The 16566-nt window shown below is 42.7% G+C and overlaps 1 protein-coding gene across 1 annotated transcript in view; it reads left to right on the forward strand.

Moving 5' to 3' along the window:
• Positions 1-14214, forward strand: part of ASAP2 (ArfGAP with SH3 domain, ankyrin repeat and PH domain 2) — a 119146-nt gene extending 104932 nt beyond the window's left edge. The window contains 6 exon segments of the mRNA XM_048505976.1: positions 393-554; positions 2848-3010; positions 4851-4921; positions 6228-6340; positions 11855-11977; positions 12609-14214. Of these exon segments, the coding sequence (XP_048361933.1) occupies positions 393-554; positions 2848-3010; positions 4851-4921; positions 6228-6340; positions 11855-11977; positions 12609-12683 (707 nt within the window). The 3' untranslated portion in view covers positions 12684-14214.
• Positions 14215-16566: the final 2352 nt, after the last annotated feature.

Raw genomic sequence — 16566 nt, forward strand, 5'->3', positions numbered from 1 at the left:
TCACAAGGTCTGTTGTGGGGAGAGGAAGGGAAAGGAGCTTGTAAGCCCCCTTGAGTCTCCTACAGGACAGAAAGAGGGGGATATAAATCCAAACTCTTCTTCTCTTAAGAAAGCACCACTTATTGACTTTCTCTGTTAGCCTTATTTTGAGGAACCTGAAAGCTTTGTGGCATACAATTTTCAGTGGCCATCCACCCAGTGTTATTTCTTGATGTTGCAGTCATCAAATGACGAACATGTAGATGCGAACTGAGCCTATAGTGCCATGCTTGGCATACTTACACCTCCAGAGGGCAGCCAGTCCTCCTCAGGAAAGCTGCCGTTTCCCCCCTCCTCTTTACACAACCATCATTATTTATACTAAATAATACCATGTTTTCCTTTCTTTTTAGTCCAGTCTTCATTTCTTGGCAGTGCTGTTCAGACAACTCCTTCATCGAACACACTGTGGAAGACAAATTCATTAGGAATGGAAAGCATAAGCAGGCAGAGGTCTTCATCTGATCCACCAACTGTCCATCCCCCCGTTCCACCATTGCGTGTAACATCTACAAGTATGTTTGCACTTTCCACCTGCCTGCCTTTATTTTTTTCTGCATGTAATCATAGCTGGCCTCGGCTTTCCATTTTCACTACTCCATGCTTGTTTTTTCTCTGGTGGATGGTAATTTTCAAAGCATTCTTTGCTGGCTGGTTAGTTGAGCATCCAGGCCTTGTTCCTGGGTTTGTGGGGAAAGGATCCTGTAGGTCGCTTATCAAGAAACCCAGGCTGCAGTGTCAAGATATTTTTTTAATAGCGTTCCAATATAATTATAGGATTCCTTGTCAGAAGATACTATTGGTATGATGTTTATTAATGCTTATTCCAAAAGTCACACAGGTTTTTTTTGGTGAAATACATTAATAGCAAATGAACCATGCTATTTGGTCCATCCACCCCTTTGTTAATTGTGTGTCCAATGTATAGAAGAAGAAGGAGAGTTTGGACTTATACCCCACTTTTCTCTACTGTAAGGAGACTCAAGGTGGCCTACAAGCTTCTTTCCCTTCCTCTCCCCACAACAGACACCTTGTGAGGTAGGTGGGGCTGAGAGAGTTCCGAAGAACTGTGACTGGCCCAAAGTCACCCAGCAGGAATGTGGGAGTGCAGAAACACATCTGGTTCATCAGATAAGCCTCCGCCACTCAGGTGGAGGAGTGGGGAATCAAACCCAGTTCTCCAGATTAGAATCAACCTGCTCTTAACCACTACAGCACGCTGGTATAGATTATAATTTCCACCTTTTTCATTGAGACAAGGTGAATTATAAGTATGATTAAAGCTTGTCAGTCAGTCAATAAGCTGATTAGAAGATATGATAACACCTAAATCTAACCACAGGATAGCTATACCCTGTTCCACATAAAGCCTTTAGTAAAATTGTAGCTTCATCCACCATTTCCTCCTCTCCCCCCCCCCCCCCTTTTCACGTGCTCCATGCTCCCCACTCGTTGTCTAGTCTGGACGAGGCTTCAACAAGTGAGGGGAGTGAAGCATGTGGGTGGGAGGAGGAAATAGCGGATGATGTTACAATTTTACTTAGGTCTTTTTGTGGAACAGGGTGTAGCTAGTAAGACAAAATAAGGCAATTGGATTGGGGTTATGAAACAAAATAAAAAAACCCTGCAGAGTGCAAGAAAGCAAGATCATCATTGTAGAAAACCTTTTTCTGTTTTAAAACTCACCTCCTGAACTGAACCATTACCCGGCAGTATCGCTTCCTTTTACAAGAATGCCTTCCTAAACAGTTTTGTTTTGTACATTTTGTGAAATGATAAAAGTTTGGGGGCCAAGTTCCTGATAGTTTCAAGCAGCTTGTTCCATAATGTAGAAGAACCCACATAAGTTGGCCCATATACAGTTAAGAACATAAAGAACAAGCCAGCTGGATCAGACCAGAGTCCATCTAGTCCAGCTCTCTGCTACTCGCAGTGGCCCACCAGGTGCCTTTGGGAGCTCACATGCAGGAGGTGAAAGCAATGGCCTTCTGCTGCTGCTGCTCCCGAGCACCTGGTCTGTTAAGGCATTTGCAGTCTCAGATCAAAGAGGATCAAGACTGGTAGCCATAAATCGACTTCTCCTCCATAAATCTGTCCAAGCCCCTTTTAAAGCTATCCAGGTTAGTGGCCATCACCACCTCCTGTGGCAGCATATTCCAAACACCAATCAAACGTTGCGTGAAGAAGTGTTTCCTTTTATTAGTCCTAATTCTTCCCCCTATGTGAGTTGTGCTCACATAGACCTTGCCAGCGTGGTGTAGTGGTTAAGAGCAGGCGCACTCTAATCTGGGGAACCCGGTTTGATTCCCTTCTCTGCCACTTGAGCTGTGGAGGCTTAACTGGCATTAGCTTGTGCACTCCCAACACATGCCAGCTGGGTGACCTTGCGCTAGTCACAACTCTCTCAGCCCCACCCACCTCAAAGGGTGTTTGTTGTTGGGGGTGGGAAGGGAAAGGAGATTGTAAGACCATTACAGGAGAGAGAGGAGGGATACAAACCCAAACTCTTCTTCTTCTTCTTCATACTAAGCATTCTGTGTGGGAGTAGGATGAACCAGAGTCTGACTGCACCCCAGTATGCACACACCAGATCCGGGTTTGAAGGGCTGTCTTTGCTACACCTTGTCTTTAGGTTTTGGTGTGTAAAGAGGAATTCCCACATTTTGAACTGTATTTCAGAGTGGGTGTAACATTTTTTTTTTAAAAAAACAACTTATTTAATTTAAAAAGTATTTGGAGGGGTGCTTTTTAAGCTTGCTGGCATTCATCGTCATTGTACTAGATATATATATATATGTATTTTTCTAGGTATTCTTTCTTCAGCCCCACCTCCAGTTGTGAAGACGTCTAGCATGCTAGAAGCTTTGAGCCACCAATCAAAACAGCCCGCTGGACCACAGTCCAAACCTACACCACCCCCGCTTCCTCCCCAGCCTCCAAGTAGAATTTCTCAGAAAAAGTCTACTACTGGGTAATTGTGCTAGTTACTTCCTAAAGTTCTGCAAGCTGATTAAAGAACTTAGTGCACCAAATTGGCCCATGAATATAGCATCCACATTACATTGCCCTTCTGCTGAGATGTCATTTATGTTACTGTGTTTGGATTCACTTGTGAGCAGGGGGTGGGAGTAAGGGTGTATAAAATCATTATCTGGAAGAAAATAGTGCAATTACATTTCTAATTAGATACCCTGAAGTAACAAATCAATTAGTAAACACTGTATATTGGGGATGGACTGATTCCCTGGATTGTATGATCTAATTTTTTAAAAATCAATTTTTACTTCTATAAACCAATTATAGGTTTTTAATTTACAGGACACGAATACTCAGAACCAGTTGTGTTAACTCTTGTATTAAATACAATTGTAGGAGCGGTCTGCCCACTATTTACTTTGCAAAGTTCTCCAGTAACCTGCAGGTCCTGTTAGTTCTCCCAAAAATCGTTTATGGTCCATTGATCGACTGCAATCTTCCTTCTATCCTCTTCTTTTTATTTATTTTTATTTTATTTTATTTATTTTATTTATATCCTGTCCTCCCCTGTAGGGCTCCAGGCGGTGAACAACAATAGCATAAAAACAATATAAAATTGTCAATAATCAATCATAAAACCATAAACAAACAACAGATGGTGGTAACCTAACCCTCCCCCCTTTTCTGCGCCCACAGGAGGCCAACAATGATATTTTAATTCAACCCGGCTGACAAGATGTAAAAGGCTGGTGGAATAGCTCCGTCTATCAGGCCTTCGAAAACAATTTGGGTCTTGCAGGGCCCTGATCTCTTGAGAGAACCTACCTCCATAGTCCAATGACTGTTCTTCCATATGTAAACCACCTATTTCTTGATTCCCTATCTTTCTTTAAAATGAACAAATGATGACTTTTGGTAAAGTGTGATGTGTTTCTTCTTGCTAACAAAAGCCTGTTGAGTCTTCCAAAAGCCCTGGTGTTGCTAACCCAAGTGTTCAGAACTATGTGTTGGCTGCTGCATAACTATAAACAGGAATGGGGAGAGGAATGTCATGGAGTTAAATCCGATAACCTTCAGGTCTTCAAGAAAGTTTTCAGCTGTTCTGAGTTAGTGTGTGGTATGGTGGAGTCTTTCTTTGGAGGTTTTTAAACAGAGGCTGGATGGCCATCTGTCAAGGGTGTTTTGATTGTATATTTATGCACCGCAAGACTTCATGACCCTTGTGGTCTCTTCCAATTCTATGGTTAATGCATTGGGGTCTGCAACCTGTGGCTCTCCAGATGTTCATGGATGACAATTCCCATCAGCCCCTGCCAGCATGACCAATTGGGATTTGTAGTCCATGAACATCTGGAGAGCCGTGGGTTGCAGACCTCGATTAGAGCAAAATCAGAAGAGTGCACATGATATGGAGAATAGGGGGATTTGTGTAGAAGTCAATGCCACAGGCCCTTATGTAGCCACATTCTCCCCAGCATTGTGGCATTAATAATCAGTGCACTGCACCTGGGCAAATATTGCATTTTCTCATCTATAAAACATTGATCGGCAGGTCTTTGGGAAATGCAACAGAAGCACAGCCTTGAGGAATGATGATTCAGTAAGTTGAGAAACAAGTGGGCCCCTAAGAAATGAATAGTCCTGAAACTATCTTATTTTGAATGGAAATTCTTATTTGAGCACATGTTGAAAATTCAGAGATCTTTTCTGGGATTAACCATTAGAGAACAATGATGATAGTTGTAGAAAGGACAATAGTGAAAATTTGCATAAAAGTGGTGGAATCAACTCCAGAAGCGATCATTGGTAAAGAAGACTTCTTCTCTCCTGAACAGGACTGACAAGTCATCCAGCTCATCTAACAAGGGGCAGAACAAAGGAGCTGGATCTTTGCAGCACTCCTGTGGTGATTATTTTTTAAATCCTAATTTTAACACTCGGTACTTTAAAAACAACTGTAGACAAGTGCACGAGCCCCTAGGCCAGCATTTATGCATCGTCCTTGGGATGTGGCAGCAATCTCAGGCAGGCCAACAACATAGCAGGGTCATGGATTGGTCGCCATGGAGGGAGCAGTCAGCAGGAGACGGCCTCCTCGTTCATTGGTTATCCAGCTGGGTGAAAACGATCTACCTGCAGAAAAGGGCGTGGTAGATGGTGTCCAGTGCCAAGGCTCTGGCACGGCGGCTCCTGAGGATGATTATTTTCTGGTCTAAGCTCTTGAAACAGCGGGAATGGCAAGGGACAGGGTAGACCTGGCCAGCCGCAGAACTTGTAAGGCTGTGGCCCGGTGTATTGGACATTTCTTTTCGCTTGTTGGTCCTGTATGCTTTAAAAAAATATTTTGTATTGATTTTATAACATCTACAACCACTACACAATACTACCATAAACATGGCAAACTAGCCAACAGTGTCATTTGTGCATAAAGTGTTGTTGCAAAGCTGTTCCCCATGATGGGAAAAGCTGAGTCTCTAACCCACAGGAAGTACCTAAAAGCAATGCCTTTTTCAGATGTTCAGAAAGAAAGAGTGGGAGACAGAAGTGGTCACTTTAGGGCAGAGGCGTATGGAGGGGAGATGGTGCCCGGGGGCAACACCTGCTCCAGCCCCCCCCCCCCCAGGCAGCCCACTTACCTTTGCAAGCCTGCAAGGAGGCCGGGGGCGGGGAGCAGGGAGGGCTTGTAAGGCAGTGAGAGGCTCAGCGGGTGCCTGACACTGGCTCTTGCACTCCCCACTCTGATAGAGGTGGGGAGGCCGGCAGAAGCTGACACCAGACCGGCAGCCTGCCGCAAGCCCGCCAAAGTGCCCCTTGAATCGAGGAGCACCCAGCAGGCCCGCGACAGGCTTCAGTGTTTGGGAGGTGATTTTGCATTCCCCACCACGTGACCTGATGAGCGGCATCCGGGGACAGGAATACCCCCTGTCCCTGTGGCAGGTACACCCCTACTTTAAGGGTGCATGCACAAGTCCCGTTCTCAGAGGCCTAGAAATTTATGTGTCTGTTGAATTAAAGCCTGTTTACCGAGCCAGTTGACTTAGCAAGGAGGGGTTTTCGCTGTGAAAAGCAGTAAGCAGTTTTGGTAGAGCCACAAAAAAGGTTGATATGAAGCTGAGCTGCAAAAGAGATAATAAACATGTGCTTTCTAAAAGAGTAGGGTATGTAATTTAAAAGTCCTTTTTAACAAAAACAAAACTCTATTTTTTTTCTAGTATCAGGAGAGTCGTCATCTGTGTCTGAGACGTCTGGATCCCAAATTGTCCCTTCTGCAAACATGTCTATACCGATCCAACCTCCAGCTCCAATGCCAAGGAAGTCCCAATTAGTAAGTAGGATGGAGTCAAGACCTGTCAAGTTCAGATTTAGCAGCACTTGGCTTCGGTAATAAAGACATTGTGGGGAGGGGATGGGGCAATGGATGATATTTAAGGGGAAAGGAAACTGCTTCTCAGTTTAGTGGATTCTCTCTTTTTTTTTTAACTTGCTTTTTGCCCTTTGAACTGAAATGCATGTGGCTGCAAAACAAAATAGAATACACAGAACGGGCTGGACTGCAAAACAACATGGAAAACACGATGGGGCACAAGCCCACATTATACAGCACATTTTGGAAAACTCCAGAAAAAATAGGGTTAGTGAATCTGCCCCTGGAACTGATCAGCTGGCCAGCAGTGGAAAATATTGGCGACAAACGGAGGCCTTTGCCAGTGTTGCTACTAATGCAGCAATACTATTGTCACTTCCAGCAGGCATCAGAAGGGATGTCCTGATGTCGCCAGCAGCATGAGGACGCTCTGGTATTTGGCAAAAATTCTGTGGTAAAAATGGCTTCTAGCATAGACGCTTTGCCCAAATACCGGAGTGCCCCTGCATTACCGATAACATATTGATACTGTTTTGGTGCACACTGGAAATAATATCATATTACCATCATAGCCCTCTGTTTGTGACCAGTAAATATGCCTGGCCCCTTCCCTTGCTACTCGTTACTTGGCAATCCTGAGAGAAAATCATCTGTATGTGGTAGCAATAAAGCAGTCTTGAACAAGTGGTGAAAATCTAGCCTACCCAATGAATCTTGGCTAAGATGTCCATCATATATTAGATCCCTTTAGGCAACTTACAGCGCCACACTAAGCAGAATTATACCCTTCTAAAGGCTTGGAAGAGTGTAACCTGTCACTTAGAACACAGTTTTTCCTTTCAATTCCTAATCCTTGACAGTTGTCAAAGTCAGCACACAGTGTAGTAGAAAAATATGCCCTGAATGTACTGTAATTCTAAGTTTGAGAGCTTTAGCTAAACAGATCTTACTAAAGCTTCTTAGCAGAGGCTTTAGTATAAGGCTGAATTACTCACTTCCCCCTGTGCTATAGTTTCGTATCTTGGGACGGCGGCACGAGTTAATAATTATCGTATTTTTAACTAGAGATAGGGAACTTGAGAAGGGCAGACACATGAGAGTTTTTCAAAGAATGCTGTATTAAAATGTGTATTATGTACACAAGTGTAATATTTTCCATCAACTGTATATTATAGCATAGAATGACATTCAAAAAAGGCCCAGAATATATTTGAAACAATGTTAAGTAAAACCCAGTGAGCCCTTTGGGGATGAGGCAGCCTATAAAATCGAGTGAGTGAGTGAGTGAGTGAGTGAGTGAGTGAGTGAGTGAGTGAGTGAGTGAGTGAGTGAGTGAGTGAGTGAGTGAGTGAGTGAGTGAGTGAGTGAGTGAGTGAGTGAGTGAGTGAGTGAGTGAGTGAGTGAATGAATGAATGAATGAATGAATGAATGGCTCTCACCACACAAGTCTTAGCTTGGTTGACAGTCTCCTTTTACATGTTTCCAAAGGAGCTGAATGTATTTATACTTTTCCTGTAAGAGTATTTTTTAAAATATATATTTTATTGAAGATTTAAAAGGAGAGTTATACAGAGTTGTAGCAAACTGACTTAGAGATACCAATACACACAATATTTTGTACCTGGTCCAAGGGTCTTAAGACATTTGGGAAAAGGAAGCTAAAGAAAGGGGAAGAAAGGAATAATAATGAGAGAGTTTACATAAAATCGTAACATCTCACAAAAGCCTAAATAAAGAAGAAAGATAGGGAAGACAAGGAAGGAATAAGAGAAAGGAGAAAAAGGAAGTTCGCCCCAAAATGCATATGCCACTAAAATCCAAAAAAGAAAAAAAGTCCTTCAACTTAACTGATCCAAAAACATAAAATCATTCATAGCGTTTTAACAACATCAGCTCAATTCCAATCTGACTTGCAGGTCTTAGAAGTTTAACACCTGTTGTGTTCACCATATTCATATTAAATCTTTGGATTTAACAGTCCGCATATATTTGTGTCACTTTTTAAATCAGTACGACAATTGATGTAATACCCAGTAAGTTTGCATAAGGGTTGCTGCAAAACTTAGTTTTGGCAACCATTTAACATATGGTTCTAACAATACAATTTAAATAAAAAGTTCTGACATAGTGTCTAATGGTCTATATCTTGTATAATCCAACGCATGTAGTTATATTATGCTATTAACATCCGAAAGCAAGAGACAGCAGTGTATTTCTGATATTAACAAAATAAAAATAATTGTTTTATCTTCTCTTTGACAAGTATTGATCCAGAGGTTTCCATGTCGAATCATATTTTTTCCTGGTTATTCCCTTTAGGATGGAAGATAATCTGTCCGTATTTCTTAATTCTCGTACAGTGTCCAACCAGTCTTTGTATCTTGGGCTTTTGGTATTTTCCACTTTCTTGCTACCTGTAGTCTCGCAGCCGTGGAAAGATAAAAAAATAGATTAATATTGGATAGAGCTACAATATCCTGAAAAATTCCCAAAAGATAGTTTTCTGGGAGCATCTGGAATTTGTGTCCCAGAATCATTTGTGAAATCTTGTGAATTTGTTTCCAGTATTTTTTAAGTTTGGGGCATGAGCACCACATGTGAAAGTATGTATCCTGGCTTTTCCCACAGTTCCAGCATAATGGTGAATGTTTTTTATCCATATGAGCTAATTTTTGTGGTGTTATATACCATCTGTGGAATATTTTTTGGTAATTTTCTTTTAAGTCCATGCAGAGGGTGAATCTGTGGCTCTTTTCCAAGTTTCCTCCCACTTTTCATAATAGATGTTTTTACCTAGATCCTGCGCCCATTTGTTTACCACGTTTGTTTTGAGTCCTCTTTGCTATTGCCGCTGCTGTTGCTTTCTTTCTGTTCTATACTTGGTTATAGTTCACGTCTATTTTTAACATAGTGTCTTCCTGTGTTGATGTCTTACTTACTAGGGAAGTGTTCTCGCTTATGTTTAAGCTATAATGGAGAAAGTTTTGCTGCGTCCTCCCTTTTTCTTTGAAATATAGTGTTGAGCTGTAGGGCTAATGGGTGCGTTCTAATGGCAGATGCCTCTCTCTCCTTTACCGCACAGGCACTACTGTTGTTTCAGCTTGCTCAGCTTCTTCTTTACCAGTAGCTCCCAGTTTTGTTTGAAAAGCTTCTCCCCACTTTCATATGTGAGGATGGGGTCTTCCAGAGCTTCTGGGATCCTTATTGCTAGTCAAAGGAGAGATAAAAGTTGTGAGCGGCTTGTGAAGCTGCTGCTGCCCCGTGGCACCGGAAGTCTCCTGTAAGAGTATTTTAACTGGAAACCTTTGTGTGTAGCCTTTCATGCCGTCTCTCTTCCTTCTATCATGGACAAGTTGTCCACTGTCCCAAAGTTTCTAGCAACTGTTATAAAGGCAAAATGTCATGTTCTGTTCAGCGGCTAATATGGACTACATTATTTGGAAAATGTCTGAAAGATTAGTGAAAGACCTTGAGTGGATATTTTGGAAACAGAAAATCCTGATCGGTGTGAATTTCTATATGCCTGAAACAATGTCTTAAATAGTGGGGAAAGTAGCTGTCACGTTGCTAGAAAGGGCAAGTTCCAGGGGAATGTTTCTCCTTTTGTGTGGGATCTGCACATTTTCCAGTCAAGTCAAACTCAGGCCCTCCAGGTGTTCATGGACTACAATTCCCAGCAGCCCCTACTAGCATGGCCAATTGGCCCTGCTGTCATGGGTTGATGGGAATTGTAGTCCATGGACACCTGGAGGGCCTGAGTTTGACACCTATGTCTGGACTCTGTGCAGCATTTTGGTTCCTGATGCTAAAAGTCCTGGAGGGCCTAGGACCTCAGAGTATTTTAACAATCATCTCATCCCATATTGCCCTACATATGTAATTTTGAATATCTTTCTCTGTGTGTGCCTACTTCTGGGTGGATAAAAATAAACTTTGCAAATTAGAATTAACAGAAGTACAGCGGCTGCTTTCTTGGTAGTGGCTTGGTTGGGTTGATGACTCATTGACTTGTGACTATTCTCCCCTGAGCTAGAGGACAATTTGTGGATGGTTCCTGGGAAGGCAGGAAATGAACTTTTTTGCACTTCCTGTGGGGCAGGACCACCCCCTTTGCTCCAAGTTGATTCCTGCCTCCAAGGGCAGTAGCACACTTTGGATTATCTGCTCTACCCTGCCTATCCTCTCTAAACTTTACAAATTACGATTAGAATTAACAGAAGTACGGCGGGTGTTTTCTTAGTGGTGGCTTGGTTTGGTTGATGACTCACTGACTTGTGACTATTTTTTGGCTAGTGATTACATTTATGTTGCACCCTTTTGTTTTCCCATGGGTTCTGTTCATGTAGGTTTTGCCTTTACTGTTTTACATTTGTTGTAATACTTTCCGAGGTTCCTATGTATATGGAAGGGTGGGCGAGAAATGTGGCAAATAAGTACCTTATTAATATACTTGGCTCTCTGGTTTAATATTAATCTTCTGTCACTGATATGAAAAGGTCAACTGCAGAGTATGCACCATTACATTTGAAGATGTTATATATGTTTTTGAACTGTTTGCACACATGGAGGTAGCCATGTGACCCTACAATTGCTGAATCCTCTCCATTTGCAGAGGCCCAAAAATATGTGTCTGTTGCTGGTGGGATTTTTTTGAAAGAGAATATTACGCTGAATCTAACTAGTTTTCCCACTAGCACAAGCAGGGGAAAGGGTCCATACCCCCACCCCCGATTGTGAACTGTATTTTGTTATCGGCCCGACCTTCCCTCACAGTTGCAAAGGGAAGGGTTCCATACTATGGAAATTGAAGTTCTAAGTATGTATGCTTTAATCCTATTTAAATTATTGATGTTTACCACTCTGACCTCTTAATTTTTTTTTTAAAAAGCCATGTGGAATGAGACTGCAGTTAGGAGGAGAATTGGGAAATTGCCCTTTTCTGCCAGCCAAAAAAACTGGCCAGATCTAAGCTACTGGATATGCAGAAGTCAAAAGCAGTGTGGACAGCTTCATAAGTGATTTCATACACAGACATTAATGAAACAAGCACAGGTAGACCTATTTGTAGTGGTAACGGTGGTGATAAAAAGCAAACAACTTGTAATTTGTCAGCATCAAAGCATTGTGCATTTTTATTTTGCACACTTTGAAAAACCATGCATGTCATGTACAGTCACACATTGAGGAGGAAGTCATATGTGGGGAGTCCTTCTTACCTGAACTTCTTGTCTCTCTTCTCTGAAGTTAACTCTGTTTCTATTCATCTGACACAGTAGTCTTTATAGGAAATAATTTTTAAAAATACAATTGCGCCTCTTAGACTAATTTTTTATTTACAAAATCTTGAGCTTCAGAGGGTCTAACCTGCTTCATCAGATGCTAGTGTAACTGTTTTCCGAAAGCTTGGGGAGTAACATTTCTATTGTACCTGGCTTAGGTTTTCAGGGTTACCTATTTTGTCTATTTCTATTGCAGTCAAAAACAAAACCCAAGAGAGTGAAAGCAATTTACAACTGTGTAGCAGACAATCCAGATGAGCTAACGTTTTCAGAGGGCGATATCATCATAGTTGATGGTGAGGAAGATCAGGAGTGGTGGGTAAGTAATAAATCTGCCCCTTCACAGGTCTTTCCTGGCCCTATCTGACCAATACATAACACTGACAGCCCAATTCAAAGGGGTGTGGTGGTAGAGCGGTGTCCGGGGGTGGCGCTGCCTCCAAAGAAGCAATTGGTGGCACGGGCACCTGGGGAAGGGGGGAAAACTTTCACTCTCCTATGAAAGCCCATTCCGCAGAGTGACTTGCACATACTTTTCAGTGGTGTAAGTCTGCTTTACTGGGAGGTGGAATTTCTGGCCTAAAAGAAAACTGGGTGCCAACTAATGCACCTCTGGGAACTCCCTGGAAAGCCCTCCATGATGCTGGTGCGGGCAGTTGCAGTGGAGGCCACTGCCGCAGGGCCCGGTTTCCAGGTGCAGCTACCATATATCCACATGCAGTGCAGTATGGAGTAAGTAGCCCAACACCAGCATCCATGCCACTTTGCGCAGCGCAGTGGGCACGGACACGCAGCTTTAGCCCCACCCGGATTGTATTCTTACTGTGAATTGCAAATGTCACACTATGGTCCATTTTTGGTTCATTTTATTGTGTGAAACCAAGTTGCTAAACTGGAGATTTATTTTTAACCAGTGTTACACAGAGAGAATTATTTGGTATCTTTTCCAGATTGGGCATATTGATGGTGAACCTAACCGAAAAGGAGCTTTTCCTGTATCGTTCGTGCACTTTATTGTTGACTAAACTGTTCCTTGCACACGAAGAGACTTTTGCTTCCAGAGCTTCGAGAGAGCCTTTGACAGACGTGTTAACAAGAATTTTTATTGAAAACTCACTGATACTGACCGTTATTGCAAGTTTAACGATGGAATTAAGATCTTCTATTTGCCCTTAGGAAGTCTGGTTTATAATAGCTGATAACCTGAAAATACTTTCATGGTGAACTGGAAAAACACAAACATCATGCAGTAGGAAACTAAATCCATGAAAAAGATGTGAAACCTATTTCATATGTGTTGATATTAAATCCTTCTAAAATTTTCTCCAGAGTCTAGATATCACAACTCCCTCTAGATCAAAGACATTTCTGAGACACACCACAGGACTAAAAGATTGTTTACTGGACTGTGCAAGTCTGTTATATCTTGAATTGCATATCTTGCATTTTTTGTGTGTGCAGTCAATGTCCCAAAGCCTGTTGAGGTATATTAAGATTATTATTAGATTTAATATCCCCCCCTTTTGGGGGGGCTTGGGACAGGCAATTTTCTCTGTTTTTCCTTAGTACACTACAAAAACATGAGGCTAGAAATTCCAACTGTCTCCTGGAAGCAGAGTTGGCCAAGCCCTTATCACCACTTTTTTTTATGAAACCGAAGTTTTTCTCTGAAAAGAGTTCAGAGAACTTGACTACTTTGTGGACATACACAGATTGCCCTTAAAGGAAATACATTTCTCAGTCTGTTTAAAGGTAGAGGTGCTCATATGGAGGCGTGATTGCTATCTCGAATGCCACAATTTTCACTACAAGTTTTTTAACGAAACAAATAAACAACAAAAACATGCCTTAAATAGTGGTCCAAATGACAATCCAGGTGCTCATAAGTAACATAATGTGTACACCTACTGGGAGTATGGAGCAGATGAAGGAAGACCAGAGAGGTTGAAAGTCACCAGATGGAAACGAGGGCATTTTGTTCATGTAGGGCTCAGGCATTTAGCCCTGGGATTGAATTCTTGCAGGCTCTTTTGACAGGCGATAGCAAAAATCCCTTTTTATTATACAATACATTGGAATGGCAAACGTGTGCACTTTTATACATGATAAGCAAATGTTGGCAGAGCACTCTCACTCAGGCAGAAATGCTTCTTTTTGCAACATCTTTGAGTCTTAGAAAAAGCCAAAATCTGTTGCAGATGCAACAACACCTTCTAAGTCTAACAACCAAAATATAGCAACATTTTCAGACCTTTGAATTTTTAATAGTATTTTTTAACACTGTGATGGCACTGGTAAAGTTCTACCACCATGGACTAATGATCTATCCATTCCAGTACAAGAGGCAGAAGCTTCAAAGCTTTCAGAGAACAAAATATAAACGGGAGATAGTTGACAAGCAAGGAAGCTGCTGACCTTGAATTCCTGTTCATAACTCTGGGAGGGCACTCTCAATCTTGTGTTCTACTTTGCAGAGGGAAAGCAGAGCCAAATCCTCTAAAGAGAGGGGCTTCTTCAGTTTCCCAGAACAGCTTGGAAAGGGCAGGAAACCCCCTTAAAACAGTAGATGTAAGAAATACAGTAATGCCTAATGTACAGGAAAAAACAAATGAACCACCAACCAAATCAGAAAGAAGGAGAGTACAGACAAGATGTGCTTATGGGAAATAAGCACAGAAACACAGACAGTTAACTAGTTCAGTTAATGTAGTGGCAGAGAAAGTGCTTTAGGAAACCTCAAGAGACAAGTATTCATGGTAATAAAATTTCATCCCCAGACTCCTGGGAAGCATTCAGAATCCCTGTGTGGTTCCATGGTGGTTTACCAATTGGGCTTTGGAATTTATGGTTTAACTACCTCCTACAATATCATTATCCCAAAGCTGAACAGCTGAAAAAGAAAACATGTTCATTTTTTGGTATTTATATTCGGAGCAAAGTGGCTGTCATAGTTCTACTTCCCTCTTTGAGGGAGGAGGTACCCCTAAAAACTGAAGAATTTGCTCTAGGCCTTCAGGGGGGTGGTTTCCTACATCACATAGGCTGGAATAGTACATTCCCTTGGGCAGCTGGAGATTGTATCTGTACCAGGTAATTGAAAGGGCACAAATAAGGCCACTGATTTGAAACAGCAGCTGTCCTATCCATGACTGTTTCTGCATGGGCGGAATACAGCGTCCCGATGCAGCAGCGGTGGCCTCGCAACCCCCGAGCGGCGCGAAGCCACTGTTTGCGAACCTCGCTCCCTGAGCAAAGTATTTCGGAAACAGCGACTTCCAAACGCTGCTGTGCAAGCGGTAGTGGCTGGAAGGTGCCATTTCCCCTGCCCCCCTTTCCTGAATGCCTACCTTGTCTCCTGGCTTCCAGCTTGTCGCAGAGGCCAGGGGACACGCCCCCCTGGCCTGCAACTCAAGAGCCGTCGCTCCAGGCTGCGGGGGCGTGTCCCCTGGCTTCTGCGACGAGCTGGAAGCCAGGAGACAAGGTAGGCGTTCGGTGACGGCACAGCCTATGCGAAGGCTGCACCGCCACCTGCCGCCCTCCCAGGACCGTCCATGTGAACTGTCCCGGGGGGGGGGGGGGTGTGCCGACGCACCCCCGCACCATTGCAGTGCAGAAAGGGCCCATGTTCCAGTTCTTCTTTCTAATGGTGAACTGGCAATGGGACAATAACACTGTGATCCAGTATAAATTCACAGTGTTTTAAGGGCCATTTTATCCTCACTGAAAATACACAGGTTTCAAGTAGAACAAACAGGACATCTAGCTTCAGCAGCTATTAGTAACAGTTAGTAAATTACACTCACAGCAATAAGCTGTTTAACTTCAATGAATAAACCTATCATCAAAAGTAAAATGATCCTGAAGGTGGGAAAATTGCCCCCACAAGTGGAAATTTTCATGCCTGCAGAAACACCAGTCAGAATCTAAACGGCTGACCATCCTTTCAAGAACATGAAAGAGTCTGATCCTGAAAAGCCAGCCTGATCATGTAACGCTCCAACCTGTTGATATTTTGGGAGCTTCTTTCTGTTACCATATTCCTGTAAGGCAATTGAGCCAGCTGATGTGCTCCCCCGCTTCTTTGGCCCTAGATACGACTAGTCTGGAAAAATAAGGAAGTCCCTCTGCTCTCTCCTTGAAAGAGGTAATGGTGTGGCCTCCAAGTGGTGTATGTGTGCTATCATGAAGGAATTGGGATTTTCTCTGGGAGCCTGGAGAAAAGTGCAGGGCATTGCTTCAGTGGGGTGCTTTGTGTTAGGTTCATTCCTTCCTCAATGGCTTCAATAAGGAGCACTTTTGTTTTGAAAAACCCTTCAAAGTGCACAGAACTGCGCCACAGGTGATGGTAGGAAGTATCCATCCTCCAGTGTTATCCAGTAAATGCCCTTGACTCTCCAGCAACCACAATTCATATAGCATTCACAGGAACAAAAACAAACATTTGTAGCAGGAATCTCATTTTCCAAGCAAGGTAGTGTTTCAGTTGGAATGCTGGACAATCTATTCCCCTTGCAATAAAGGTGCACACTTCACACACACACACACACACACACACACACACACACACACACACACACACACACACACACACACACACACACACACACACACACACACACACACACACACACACACACACACACACACACACACACACACACACACACACACACACACACACACACACACACACACACACACACACACACACACACACACACAAAGACTATCTGCAAATACTCAGTTTCAGTGAAGGAATTTTTAAAATAATTTTGATGGATATATTTCCTTTAAGCCTTGAATCTCCTTACCTCGGATTTTGTAGATATGAGGTCATACTTTTCTATTCTAAATATATGCCTAACTGGTATATTTTATTTCATTCTTAAGTTGTGTTTGAGGCAAGTG

The sequence above is a fragment of the Sphaerodactylus townsendi genome, linkage group LG01 (genome assembly GCF_021028975.2).
Source record: "Sphaerodactylus townsendi isolate TG3544 linkage group LG01, MPM_Stown_v2.3, whole genome shotgun sequence".
Lineage (NCBI taxonomy): Eukaryota > Metazoa > Chordata > Lepidosauria > Squamata > Sphaerodactylidae > Sphaerodactylus > Sphaerodactylus townsendi.